The sequence below is a fragment of the Chionomys nivalis genome, chromosome 3 (genome assembly GCF_950005125.1).
Source record: "Chionomys nivalis chromosome 3, mChiNiv1.1, whole genome shotgun sequence".
In the NCBI taxonomy this organism is placed as follows: Eukaryota; Metazoa; Chordata; class Mammalia; order Rodentia; family Cricetidae; genus Chionomys; species Chionomys nivalis.
Window position 1 is genome coordinate 48387382 of NC_080088.1, and position 13896 is coordinate 48401277.

General features: G+C 41.9%; 2 protein-coding genes across 2 annotated transcripts in view; one reads left to right on the top strand and one right to left on the bottom strand.

The window, feature by feature from the left end:
* Cd96 (CD96 molecule) overlaps positions 1–13896 on the bottom strand; it is a 77017-nt gene that overhangs the window by 33419 nt on the left and 29702 nt on the right. The window contains exons 6-7 of the mRNA XM_057765222.1: positions 4504–4594; positions 2066–2254 (exon numbers count right to left, since the gene is read on the bottom strand). Coding sequence (XP_057621205.1) covers positions 2066–2254; positions 4504–4594 — 280 coding nt within the window. The remainder of the gene's footprint in view (positions 1–2065; positions 2255–4503; positions 4595–13896) is intronic.
* Zbed2 (zinc finger BED-type containing 2) lies at positions 9897–10439 on the top strand. Its single transcript, XM_057763696.1, is given in 5 exon segments — positions 9897–9935; positions 10038–10242; positions 10245–10301; positions 10304–10381; positions 10384–10439. Coding segments are annotated over 5 exon segments (435 nt in total).

A 13896-nucleotide genomic window follows, 5' to 3' on the forward strand; every position in this document is an offset into this window, starting at 1 on the left:
GTTCCTCTTCTCTCAGCTATAGAGATAGCTTTTGACTTTCTCCATACCCTGAAATAATACATGAGCACACTTACACAAGTAAGAACACAATGATTTGTTGATTTGTGTTTGGATGGGGCCAGAAAGGGAGCTATAGTTTTGGGAACCAGATTTTGGGAAACTCCGAGATTTATTAGCTTTAATATCTTGTTGTGAAGGCCAAAAGCTCATTTGGTGATTAAAATTTCCCTATTCACTCAGAGTCTACACTTATGAAAGAAGAGGGACTTCTCTGTAAAATTTGAAATATAGTGTGTTTGGGTATGAAAATCAGTATTCATTTTTATCTTAAAAGTTTTTATTATTTTCTGATCTTGAAACAAAGTTTGGGTTGAATATCAGAATGCACTGGTTTGGGGACACATGGGAATAGTATTCTGTTTAAGAACTGAAGATCTTAGAGTGTTTTAGCTCACGGCTTCAGCTTCTGCCAAAGCTCAGCTCTGGTACATCTGTATGAGACATAATAAACTTCCTACTATTCTTAGACTGCAGCCCCACCCGTGTGCCAACTTCTAAGAAAGAGTTGTGCTCATTTTTCAGGGAGCTGACTGAAGTTGAGTAAAGCTGTTTTCATATAAGTCCATCGAAATTTCTGAATGAGTGACTCCGAATTGACAGGGATTCTTTTTCATATTTAATTATTTGGACACAAGTAGAGTCTCGGGGGAAATTGCCTTTGGCCCAGCATGGAATGCCACCTGCTTCTTAGTGTGGGAAAAGCTTTGTACTAAGATATACAATCCTTCATCTGCAGATCCAGTAACCAAGCATTGTGTCTAGGATGCTACCAGGGCGCAATGCAAACTGTCCTGTATAAAAGGCTTCCGGAATAAATTAGTATATGCTTATGGATGGTTATAGACAACTTTTATGAAGCTAGGATAACAGTTAAAGAGGTTAATAGCTCTATAGTGCTGTAATAAAGATTCACAAATCTGTTTGGTGTTGTCTGAGTGCTACTAAATATGCACATTTGACAACCATCGTTATAGCTTTTTAGAAATACACATGTCTGCTGTCACCACATTTCCTGAGACCATTGTCATATTTTATATAGTCAAATCTCAATTATTTTTGTATGATTCAGGGTAGTAAATTTGGTTATTCAAATTTCATAATAGCTGGGGTGGCTGAATTTATCAATATTTTCCAGTCATAAAAGTCTCCATGTAGATACTATGGTTTAACTAGGGTAGTGAAGTTATTATGGTACACAAGTCATCCATCTCTAGACTGAGGTTACACATGCTGGGACTAATTAAATCTTCTCATTTTTATTTTCTTCATTTGAACATTTGTTTATTTGTGCGTGTGCGCCTGAGTGCATATGTCGTAGCACACGCCCCGAGGATCAGAGGACAACTTTCTGGAGTCTGTCCTCTTCTTCGACCATATGGGCCCCGAAGATGGGACTCTGTTGTCATGCTTGCAACAAGTGCCTTTACCTGCTGAGTCATTCACCAGTCCAAAATATATTTATGATCCAGGAATTTTAAGATAGTTTAAATTTCTGCTAATACTAAGTGTTATTATTAATTTGCATGGGATGATAAACAAACCAGTATGCCAGTTGACTCAACATTGTGATTAGGCTATGGTGACTAAGGACTCTAATTCTAGCACTGGGGAGGCTGAAGTGGTGGATTGCCAGAAGTTAGAGATCAGCTTGTACTAGATACTGAGTTCCAGGCTAGTGGAGGCAATAACCTGAAACACCCATCTGGAAAAAAAAAAAAAGACAAGACAAGAAGAAAGGGTTATCACAATTAAAAAAAAAATACTGTGAGAAAATCTTTATAGAAAAAGGAAGCATTTTTGATTTTTATTTGGAGAAATTATTTTGTGATTCTACTTACGAATTGTTTAATATTTTGAAATTTAGCAATTTCAGGTTATGTGGAGAGCTTTCTGGTATTGTACTGGTTTGGAAATAATAAAAATACCATTCTTTCCAATTAGTCCTGTTCTGAGGTGGTGGCACTCTTGGCTCAGCCTTATTGACTTTGCTCAACAGGGAACTCACCCAAAGGAAGCATGATGGACTGTGATGAGATATTCCACATTTTGTTTCTGGGGCCCGGGGACAGAGCCATACACTGAACTGTCACGTTGTTGGATTGGGCCAGCCTGTTACCATGCATCCTTGTTAAAACCGACTTTACTTCCCCAAATCCACTTCTGTCAGTCTTCTTATCATTTGTAACGTATATTCCTGCAGGACAGATGGAGGAATGATTAGTCCCTGACATTTTCTGTATCAGCCAGATGGAGATGCCGAGACATGGCATAATAAAAGTTGATTTGAGACTTTGTTTTGAGATAAGGGTCTCTGTGTGTGGTTCAGACCGGCCTTTAACGCGTGACTCAAGTCATCCTCCATCCCCATCTGTGTAGAGAGCCTAGAGACTGATGCTGCACCACACAGCTAATTACTAGTAATGTAGGCTCTCAAGCACTTGGCATTTAGCTTTGGAGAAGCAAGGCCCAGTTCTAGCAAAGCTGGCATTAACCCGTGGCGAGTGTTCCAGCCCTGTGTGGCACTGACCCATAGTTGGGCTGTACTATGCATTCTTTCTATGATTTTCTCCTGACTATGGGTTCAAAGGCTTGGGGTAGATTATTTCAACTCATTAGTGCCATTTAGTAATGGAGAAATTGGTGACTTGTACTTGAATTGGCTTGAACTCTGGGGAGGTTCTTCTGTAGACTCTGGCCAGGTAGTAAAAAGATATCAAAGGAATATAAAACAGCTCCGTCCTGCTTTGAGCTTCCCTAATGTGAGGAAGTGCATCTGGGTGTGGTCCTTGCAGAGTGAAGGAAGGGGGTGTGAGTGGATTGGACTTCCTCCTAACTATAAATGTAGTAGATGATGTGGATTCTAATCCTGATGCCTTATCATAGCCTTCTCCTGAAATAAGTTGTGTATTGATAAGCATTTTCAGTTCTAGTCCCAAGAGCCTTCTCTAGAATCTTTTATCTGTCACTGTTAGGATAAGTTCCAAATTGTATGCATTGTGGCAATAAATTACAAAAAAAAAAAAAAAAAAAAACCAAAACTAAAACAAAACAAAACAAAAGCCGGACGGTGGTGGCGCACGCCTTTAATCCCAGCACTCGGGAGGCAGAGGCAGGCGGATCTCTGTGAGTTCGAGGCCAGCCTGATCTACAAGAGCTAGTTCCAGGACAGGAACCAAAAGCTACGGAGAAACCCTGTCTCAAAAAATTAAAAAAAAAAAATAAATAAATAAATAAAAAAAAAATAAAAAAATCTGTCCTCAGAGGCCAGTTCATTCTGAACTCTCACAGAGTCCTGACATTAAAGACTCTTTGTTTCTTTTGAGACCAGGGTCTGGTATATCTCTGGCTGACTTTAAACTCATTAAGTAGTCAAGCATGACCTTGAACTTTTCCTTAACCTCCCAAATACAAGGATTGCAGGCCTGTGTCAACATGCCTGGCTCCCATGAAAGGTTCTTCCTGCTAATTCTGAAGCTATTAGTTAGCAAAGTATTAGCCAGATGTTATTAGTTGTATGTTGGTGGACTTCTGACCACATTGCCAGGCCTCTTGTGTGAGAACGTACTGGGCACGTCCTATCTGGATGCTTCACTTAACCGAAAATATACTTATTGTAACCTTTAACGTAGACTTTCAGGATTGTGTTGTGTTATTGTAGTGAACTGCTTTTAAAGTGACCCCATTAACCAGTAACTAATCATCAAGGGATCTATAAATTCATCTACCAGCAGAAGTTGTTAATTTTAGAAATTAAAAGAAATAATTGAGCAAGAGTTGTGTGATTCAGCTATTGTTCTGTGTGTTGGAAGGGAGAGTCAGTGGAAGGCCTGCTGTCCAGGTGCAGATGCCCGAGCTTATTCTGGCAATGCTGCCATGGTTACCACCTATGAGAAACACTACTTTCTTCTGAAATTGTCTGTGTGTTTCCTGCCCCAGAAACTAAATCCTCCCAGTAAACTTGTTCCTTATGAAGGAACCTTTTATATCCATCCCTACGGCCACACCCCCAGTCCTGCCTTAAATATTCACAAGAGAAAGTGAAAGTTATCAATTGATTTAAAGCAGTGGTGTTTTAAAAAAATGAACATAATATGTTAAAATAACAAGGCAGAGCAGATAGTAACACTACAAAGTCAGAGATATTATCATTAACTACATGTTTATTTGAATGCTTTTGTTCTTGTAAAGAATATTTACTTCTGCTAACACCAATTGAATGGTTTGTATGATCTGAAGAAATCAACTATACCAGTTTTATTCTGGAAATATTGCTTTCTGCCCCCTTGGCGGAACCAGATGAAGTACTAGAAACTGACACCTGGTAGGTAAGATGATGTTCTTTTCTTAGAGCAAGAATTAGTTTTAATGCCAAGATCAACTTGGGCACAATGCTTTCTAATGCTTGGTGTTGCCAAACACGTTTCCACAGCTTTGTTTCCTCACCTTCTTCATTGCCTTGAAGAAACCTTCCGTTTATTAACCAGGTGATGTTTGCTCTGGGGAACACCTTCTTCAGTAGGCAGGTAAATACTCTCTACAACAGACAGAAAAGGGATCATTTTCAAACTCGGAAGAAATTCCTACTCCTTGTGTCTCCATTCCTATGAGACACTTAACAAGAAATGATTTTGCCTACCTTTCATTGTGCACAGGACACACAGGGGTTTTGCCTTTGGGAGCCTTGGCAAATTTGTGGCTAGAACCCTAGGTCAATCTAGGAATGTCAAGACTCTACTAATGTTGCAGGAGGTTTATGGGCTCTGAGCAAAGAGAACTAGTATTAAGCTAATACTAAGTGGAAATCAAAGAATAGAAGGAAGAAGCCCCAGAGCCAGAAAAAAATGTGACTAGATTAAAAGGGAAAGAGGATTGAGACATTATTTTTCTGTTTCCAAAATAGTGTGAAAGACCATCTGTTGTGAAGGTCATGGAAATGATTTTAAGTAAATATATTATTTGGGGGTTTACATTTTTCATAACCCCCTTTGTTTTTCGTCTTGATTCTCTACAGTAGACAGCGCATACTTCCTTATGGTAGGTGAAAATATGAAAAACCAAGTGTCACATGGTTAAAGGAATTAGAAGCAATCAATGGTATTGCAGCCCAAGAGATTTCTTGGTAAAATATTTTGGATTGAACATAGGAGGATGAGTAGCATAGTGGTCTGAATGAGAATGGCACCCACAGGCTCATATATTTGAGTGTTTGGTCTCCAGTTAGTAGACTATTTAGGAAGGATTCAGGAGGTGTGGCCTTGTCTGATGTGGTATATTGATGGGGGTGGGCTTTGGTGTTTCAGAAGCCTACATGGGCCCAGTCTTGCTCTCTCTGCTGCCTGTGGATAGGATTTAAGTTCTCAGCCACTGCTCCAGTGTCATGCCGGCTATCTCCTGCCATACTCCCCACCATGGTGGTCAAGGCTCACTCCCGGAAGCTGTAAATAAGCCCCGGTTAAGTATATTATTTCATGTTTCCTTGTCTATAGTGTCTCTTCACAACAAGAGAATAGATGTAATTCCTGCATTACTCTCAGTACATTTTGCCCACCACAGTACCATTCATGAGCCAAGCAAGGGCGTGGAGATTGAAAGAATACACAAGAGACCTGGGTCATTCAAAAGGAAATCAACCAAATGCTGTTTATTCAAGTTTAGGAAAAACCTTACATACCTAACTGCTGCATAATGGAATTCCCCCCAGGTAGGTGGGAAATTACCATACCCGAGGTGGAATAAATATGACCTATAGCTAATCACCAGGCAGGGCAGAGGGAGCACAGGATAGCTGGGAAATGCAACAAAATGTCTGACCAGAAACTGTCCTCAAGATGAACCTCAGGAGGAGGGGTAGACCTGGGCCCTACAAACAGTAATTAAGACAGGTAATTATGTTATAAAATCAAAGATAAGTTAGATCTTTTCAACACTTTCATTATTTTGGAAAATAGCATTGTGAACACATCCAAAGATGTTTATTTGTTTGCTTATCTGATACTCTATAAAACTATAATTCTATTTCTAGCTATATATTTTCTTACTACCAATGTGTGAATTTTACATATGCCTTGTCCTTGATCTTGGTAGCTAAACATTTCCCACAACTGTTGACTCTAACAGTAGTTAACTGGTAAGGAACAGTGAACTGGCTGTGTGGGATCTACCAACTAATTACCATCAAATAAGCCAAGCCTAGAAAGCTGTGAATCCAAACTCAAGGGTTCCAGAAGACATTTTTTCTGGTAGACTTCTTCTCCTGATGTGTGGTTTCCTGCCCCTCAGTGCATTGCAGTTAACTAGGAAAAAAAATGACTTCCATAATAATCCAATCTTAGGTCAAATGCTTCAGGAAATATCAAACATATTTGGTATTGCTGAGGAATTAGTGTTGTCCTCATTTAGAGCCTTGCTTAAATGAGCAAGAAGAGAACGTTAAATCTGAAAGAAAAATGGAGTAAATATGTAGAGTAATGTAAATGCACACAAAGGTGACTTTTATGGACAGGGAAGTATGGGCCCTGATTGTATTGGTAGTGTCTATTGGAAAGTGGCGAGGATTCAAACCTGGATAACCAAGGTGGGCTCTTTAGCCAAGAGGAACAGATGTAAGTTGGAGATGTTGTCCTGGAACCTGGAAGATGTTGGCAGATGATGATAACAAGCTAAGATTGACAAGGCAGAAAAAAAATACAGCCCTGACTGTATATGACTCTATATGTACACATGTATACATATACAGTATATACGGCTACTCATTTTTTTAGCTGGACTTATAGTTCAGAGAACTTAGCCCCACCTCCTCCATGCTGCATTTAACTACATCTCTACGATTCATTACTGGAAAGCAGCTCCATGGGGTCTCTTCTTAATCATTCAAGGAGTGTTGGTCCACAATAGCACAAAATAGCACTGAGCTGAAATCCCCGGATTGTCTCCTCCAGTTCAAGACCAACGACTTAAGATTTTCACCTTCTACAAAAATGTGATGGCTTCATGAGTGCAAAACTCATAGATTGCTGACAACCCCCAGGCTCTGCAATATCTGCTGATTAGATGTCTGGGATGCATCAGTTATTTCCTAAGTTAAATCCCCCACTGCTACCCCCAAGCCTAGAGCTTTAAAAAATGGTATGAAACGCACCAAGCTCAGATGGCCTTCCAGGATGCGGCCCATGAGCATCTTTTTTACTTTGCTGACTTACCAAATAAATCTTTTTCCTTGCTCCATTAATACTGTCTTTTGTGAGAGGTGAGTGGACAGGCTAAAGAGCAATTCCTCACCTACAGATGAAATACTGAATTATTGCTAGTTACCACAGCTACATTGAGACAGTACATTGCCCAATGGATTTGTTTGCTTTTTTAGGACAAGTTTGAAAACATCAAGGTTTTAAATCTAGGACCAAAGAAAGGCACTGGTCACTGACTTGAATCTTTGTCCCTCTGTGTTTATGCATCTGACTTTCCTCTTCTGTGTCACTGTCTCCTAGGAACCCAGGAGACAGTGTTGACTGCTAAGCACCGTTTTAAGCAGGGACCGAGCGTCAGTGAGCCTCGCAGGATGGAATAGCCCCCAAAGAGGTTGATTCTAAAGATGGTAGGTGCACCCTGTAAGAGGAGTCAACAGCTCATGGGAACCAAATGATCCCTTTCACTTAACAACAGGGGTGGGACATTTCCAGACCCCCTCTTGCAAGCCAGAGCTGAGCAGTCACCAGCCACAGCACACCATGAGCAACACCACTGCCCTCACCTTCTGCCCCAGTGCTCTTTGTGATGAAACTGAGAGCTCAAGGCAGTACGCTGAAGATGCACGTAGGGTTCTTCCCAGTGTGGCTGTGGTGGTTATATCATTTATATTTCACCAGTACCTCTCTTTAATTGGTGTGCTGGGATAGGCACTGAGCCTAGTCTGTTGGGACTCCCAGGGTTGGTGCTTTTTTATCCTAAAACTCCAGTAACAGAAAGATAATTAAAACAAACAAACAAAAAACCCAAAACAAACAAACAAACAAACAAAAAAACGTTTCCCAACTTTCCAAAGCAATTCTTGATCTCACTTGGATCTTTCCTCTGCTCACGCCACCTGGCTTAGAAACGCAACTTTTAGCCTCTCCATCATCTGCACTGTGACATTTCTCTCTTTTCTTCTATCCTGTAAACGTCTCTTCCTGTGGACATTGACTTTAAAGACTTTTCTGTCTCCTTGTGGTAGGCTTTGCTTCCCCAATTTAAATACAAATGTGAGTATATATTTCCCGTAAGTGGTGATTATCTTTCTGAGAAGATAAGCCAAGAACGTTTTGGTTTTTCCAACTCTAGTTACATAATGTAATGAAAGCACTGCAGAATTCATATCTTAATTTGCCATTGTTCTTTGAATTTTCAGTTTTCTTTCACTTAATATCCTCCTTTCTGTGAGTTCTTTGGTTTTTCTGCTGGCCACATTGACAGCAGCCGTGGATTTTTAGCTAAGTATAAAACTTAATGATCTGGTAGCTGGGAAGATACTTGAAGTCACAGAGGTCTTTGCATTCAGGGGAGTATTCCATCCCCTCCACTTTTTCTTACGCTGTTCTCTGCTTGAGAAGCTGGATACCCATGCAGGATGCAAGTCTACTAAGTCACCTACAGGTACTCCATACCTGCACATCAAGACCTCCAGGAAGAGGGAGGGGCTCAATCCAGAAGTGTCCTCCCCCCGGGATCAGGGATGAGCTAATCATCATCCTAGGTGTGCAGGGGTATGCTCATGGAGCACCAGAAAGATCAGAAAGGAGTCCAGAACTTCTCCTGCCTCTAAGTGCCTGCTGTGGCTGGGTGGAACGGGAGTGAGAGCAGAATTTCCTGACCATTCTGAGCTGCAAGCTGGACGAATACATTTCCCATTCATGTACACAATGATCCAAGAAAGGACGAAGAAATCAGACTGTTGTTAGGGGGCAATCTGGTTTCCCACTTACTTCTTTGTACTTGAAATGGGGCAAAGAAGTAAAACATCTGCTGTCAGGTGCCTGGGGAACGTTTGGTTGGCTGTTGGCTTTGCAGGCCACTGTGCCAGGAAAGGAAGGATACAGTAAGCTGCTGGCAGGAGACAACCAGGCAGGCCCAGTCTGTGAAGACTGGCCCATGTCCTTCTCCTCCTGGCAGGCCAGACCCTCCTGCTTAAAACCGCTAAGTTTGTTCTTGAGGTTCCTTAGAATCCCCAAAGCAGAGGGACCTCTGTGGGTCAAACATGCTGGGAACCTTTGGCATTTCAGCCTTTAGACCACAACACACTGCAGTAACTCCTCCCTCCCACACCACCTGCCCTGTTCACTTCATCCGTGAGGCCCTATTGTGCGCCTCCTGAACAGCACCAGAGCAGGCATTGTTGTTCTTCTTACTGCTAAGATGCAGCCAGCTCTCAAGCTGCACAGAGGCAGAAAGCGGCTAAGAGGGGGAGTCAAGGGGGAACCCTGGGTGTTTCAATATGAAAGAGTGGTGACGTGGGAATACTGGGTCTGCCCAAGAGAGTTGGATTTGCTAGGCAAGGGATGTCTCTGTTTCTGAACATCTGTCTGTTGAGGGGAGAGCAGTGAGTGTCTGGGGAAGAGGACAAATGAATGAGCTGGCTCTTTCGACTCACCCCAGCATTCCAGCAAAGCAGAAGATTGAAAACTTCACAGCAGCGTGTGTGGTCAGATTTGGAACATTATTGTGAATCCTCACGCCTTTTCTAACCGTTCATCAACTTTGTTGTTCAACTAAAACATTCTGCATACATCTAGGCACACTCTAAAGACTGTGGAAGAGGAGGCAAGATGAGGCCAGAAGAGGATGAGGAGAAGGTCAGAACCATGATGTTGCCAGAAGGAGTTTCAGAGACCAAGAAGGAGGTAAGTAAGGTGGATGCCCGGAACAAAGGCACTTGATTTTCTAAGGCCTGGGAGTATTCCAGCTGAGCCCCATTCCAAATCATATGCTACCTGTCTTGTCAGACAAGAGAGGCATGGCCTGGGGTCAACATGGGTACCACCATCCCATGGAAGCATCTGCAAAGCATGAACAGAGAGGAGTTGAAGAAGAGCAGCCACAGCCTTGCCAGGCAGCACCAAGATCATGCCCCCTGGATCCCTCTAGGCATGGAGGATGACTGGGCCAAGCTCCCAGAGCCGGGAGATGTCCTAACTTTATGGGCCAGCCAGAGGAAAAGGAAGTGCTGAGGATGCAGAGGGCAGTAGAATGGTGGGAGAGGACTGTGGAAGGGAAGAGCGAGCACGTGAGTAGGAGGGAAGAGAAATCCTGGAGATGAGGCAGAAAGTGAGAGGAGAGATGTGTGCCTGCATCCAGAAAAGGGCCTGCCTGCAGCAGCACATTCCTTCCGTCTGCTTGAATGCTGACTGTGGGCATGTGTTTTAAGAACACTGGCTTTCACCTTAGCTCTTATTCAAATAGGAAGCAAAAATGGTCTATGGGGTGCTCTAAAGACACGAAGAATCGTGCGAGTCAACCTTTACAGGTATGAGCAGAGCAAATACTTAATCTCCCGGGTTCCCAGTGTCTGCTTATCCTCGGTTAGAACTTCAAAGTGCGCTAATGAGACATACAAATTACTTTGTCACAATATCTCCGAGTCGTTTCAGGTTAGAATAAATGGGTCAGCATCTCCAGCACTTGGTTTCAGGGGACGGGGAGATTTGAATGAGATGCACCTACTTGAGCAGCTCATCCCGAGAGGCTCAGGGACTACAGCAGGACGGGTGTTTGCAAGCATGCTGGCAGCGACCTGAGACAGCACACACAGGTGTGATCCAATGATGGAAGGACCGAAAGCCTTCTGTCTGAGCAATGACTAGCTTTTTCTTCTGGCCAGAATGCTTTGCTTTACTCTTACATTAAAACTGTTTCATCTGTGCAGACTTACTGCATCTTGTGAGATTTTTCAACAACCTAACTAAAGCTAATTAATGCATAATTAGGACTGAGAAAATACAATACCTCTCAATTCACTGGGTTTAAATGTTAAGAATAATTAAAAAAAAAATTTTGGGTTGGTAATGTGGGTCAGATGTTAAAAGCATCTGCTAGGCAAATCGAAGACCTAAGTGCCGTGTCTAGGACCCACCACAGAAGGGGTGAGCCAACTCTTGTAAGATGTCCTCTGATCTCCACATACGCACTGTGGTACTGTGTGCCTGCACTCACACATACAGTGTACACACACATACATGCTCACACACGCACACAATTAAAATAAAAGTTTTTAAAGAGTAAAACTATTTTGCTCACAAATATTTAAATTTAACCACACTCCACATTAAGGTATAAGGAGAAAGAGTAGGTAAATGCAAGTCAAGTGAAACTCAGAGAGAAAGAAGGGAGGCAGTATAAAGAGAAATGAAGAGGAGAGAGAAAATTATACAAAAAAAAAAGGGATGGAGAGAAGTGTAAAGATGGAGAAAAAGTGGCACTGTAAGAACATTTCACGATGAATAAAGAAAAGAGACCATGCTCTCCAGGGTGACTAAAGGAAAGAGAACATTCCTGTTCATCCCAAAGGCACAATTTTAATGAGTTGACTTTGTTTCATGCCCAGAGACCAGACACTCATTTGTGAAGTAGGTTTTAGATTTTTGTTGCACCTCTAAAATATGAGCTGCATGGCCATCCATTGTCTTCTGATATTTTATTAAAAGGCTCATCTTTAAATGTTCAGAGATGCTTTGGGGGAAAAAAAGGAAAAGATTCTAATAGTTCACATGGAAAAAAAATTTCTGGGTTGCTGAGGCTATGTCTAAAATATTAACTTAGGGACAGAATAAAATAAAACTAGATGTGAACATGGCTTCTGTGCTGGGGCTGCCTGCTAGCTGGGATAAGTCAGCCAGCACCTTCTCCTCCTTTCTCCTTCTAATGAGTTGGTTAATCTGCATTGTCAACTTGGAAGGATTCTGAATCTCATAAGAAACATGCCTTGGCTGTATCTGAGGGCATTTCTAAAGAGGTTTAACTGAAGAGGGAAGACATCCTGAATATGGATGACAACATCTGTTTTTTACTACACTCAGACAGAATGAAAAGAGAAAAAGGAGCTGGTCTCACAACGTGGGATTGCCCTTTGAGTGCTATGAATGTGTTTTTACTACTGCTGGTTATTAAAGAAGCTGTTTTGGCCAATGGAGTAAAGCCAGGCAGGAAATCCAAACAGAGATATAAACAGAGAGTAGGTGGAGTCAGGGAGATGCCAGCTGCCGGCCAGAACTTACTGGTAGGCCACAGCCTCATGGCAATACACAGATTAATAGAAATGGGTTAATTTAAGATGTAAGAGTTAGCTAGAAATATTCCTAAGCTATTATCCAAACAATGTTGTAATTAATGTAGTTTCTGTGTTATTATTCGGGTCTGGGAAGCCGGGAAATGAATGAGCAGTCTCGGCCTACATGCTCACTTCTATAATTCCTGCACTCTGGAGGTAGAATAGTAAGTTTAAGATCATCCTTGGCCACATAGTAGGGTTGAGACTAGTTTAGCCTATTTGAGACCCAAGAGAGATGGGGAGAGAAATAAACTGAGCTCCAACATTTATCTTTCTCACTGAGGACACAGTGTGACCAGTCCGGCACACCCTAGCAGCTATGGTTTTCTGAGAAATGACTGTATCCCTCTCTTAACTGGGGCACAGTTCTCTTTTAAGATGCTTCTGTTAGGTATTTTGTTAGACTAATGAGAAGGGTGGCTAATCACAGCAGAGCAGAATAAGGACAAGAGGGGAAGACAGTGGTTTCTGTTCTCAATGATGAACAGGCATTCTAGCACCAACCTTCCTGAAAGCAATGGAGACCTGGTCTTCATTGAAAGGTCTCACATGCCCCTCTCTTAATGACCTGTCAGGTAGAGATGATAGTGAGACCTGCTTTCTCAGTAAGCTATCTGTGGAGCAAACGGAAGTCTAAACACCAGGCTAGCAGAAACTCTGGCCACACTGCAACCCTGTAATACTCCTTAGTTTTCTCTTGTTCTCTTGAAAAATTGAAAGGTCCCTTCCTACATGGTCTCCTTACAAGTTTAAGCCCCACTTCCAGGCCTGTGTTTAAGATTTGCAAAACTCAAAGTAAATAAACACAAGTTATTGGATTCTGCAAACCACCACCAGAGTTCTGCTAAAGTAAGACCCTAACTGCCACATTCATTTATATGTTGGGCTATGGTATGTTTTCCATGGGTTTTATTAATGTAGATTGTCTTCTTCTCTAGATACCACAGCCTTAAACTGCATTTGTTTCTTGTGTTTTGTGTCTGGTCATTTGCTGTAGACTTGATTTTTCTATATTCTATTAAAATAATAAAAGAGCATAATGGCAAGGAGAGCCCATGGAGAGCAACAGGTTAAAGCAGAAAGCATAAATCATAAAGGAGACAGCGCGGCTTTTGAAAGTTCAAACTGTTCAATAAACTCTGGGGATTCCATGCATGTCTCTCTCCTTACTGTATTAGCGGCTGCAGACTGTGGGACTGTTTGGCTTGGCATCTTATAGTCTGATGCAAAAGTGCGCACATGGAGGAACTCTGAACTTTAAACTAAATTTGTCTCTCTCGGCTGCAGGAGCGAATCTGTATGTCGTGTGGCAGCCTGTTACGGCCTGTCCTCGGGAACACATAAGATCATGATAGGCACAGGGAGAATATTCTCTGAAGACATTGCTAGTGTATCCAATTCTGAGAGGCATCATCGTTAGAAGAAATGCTGAGTCTTGTTTGTTGTACAGAGAAGACATGTTAGTCACAGGCTTTGTAGGTTTAACTAATAACACTGGGTCGCAGCTCATAATAGACTGAGTCCCCAGCAAAATCTTA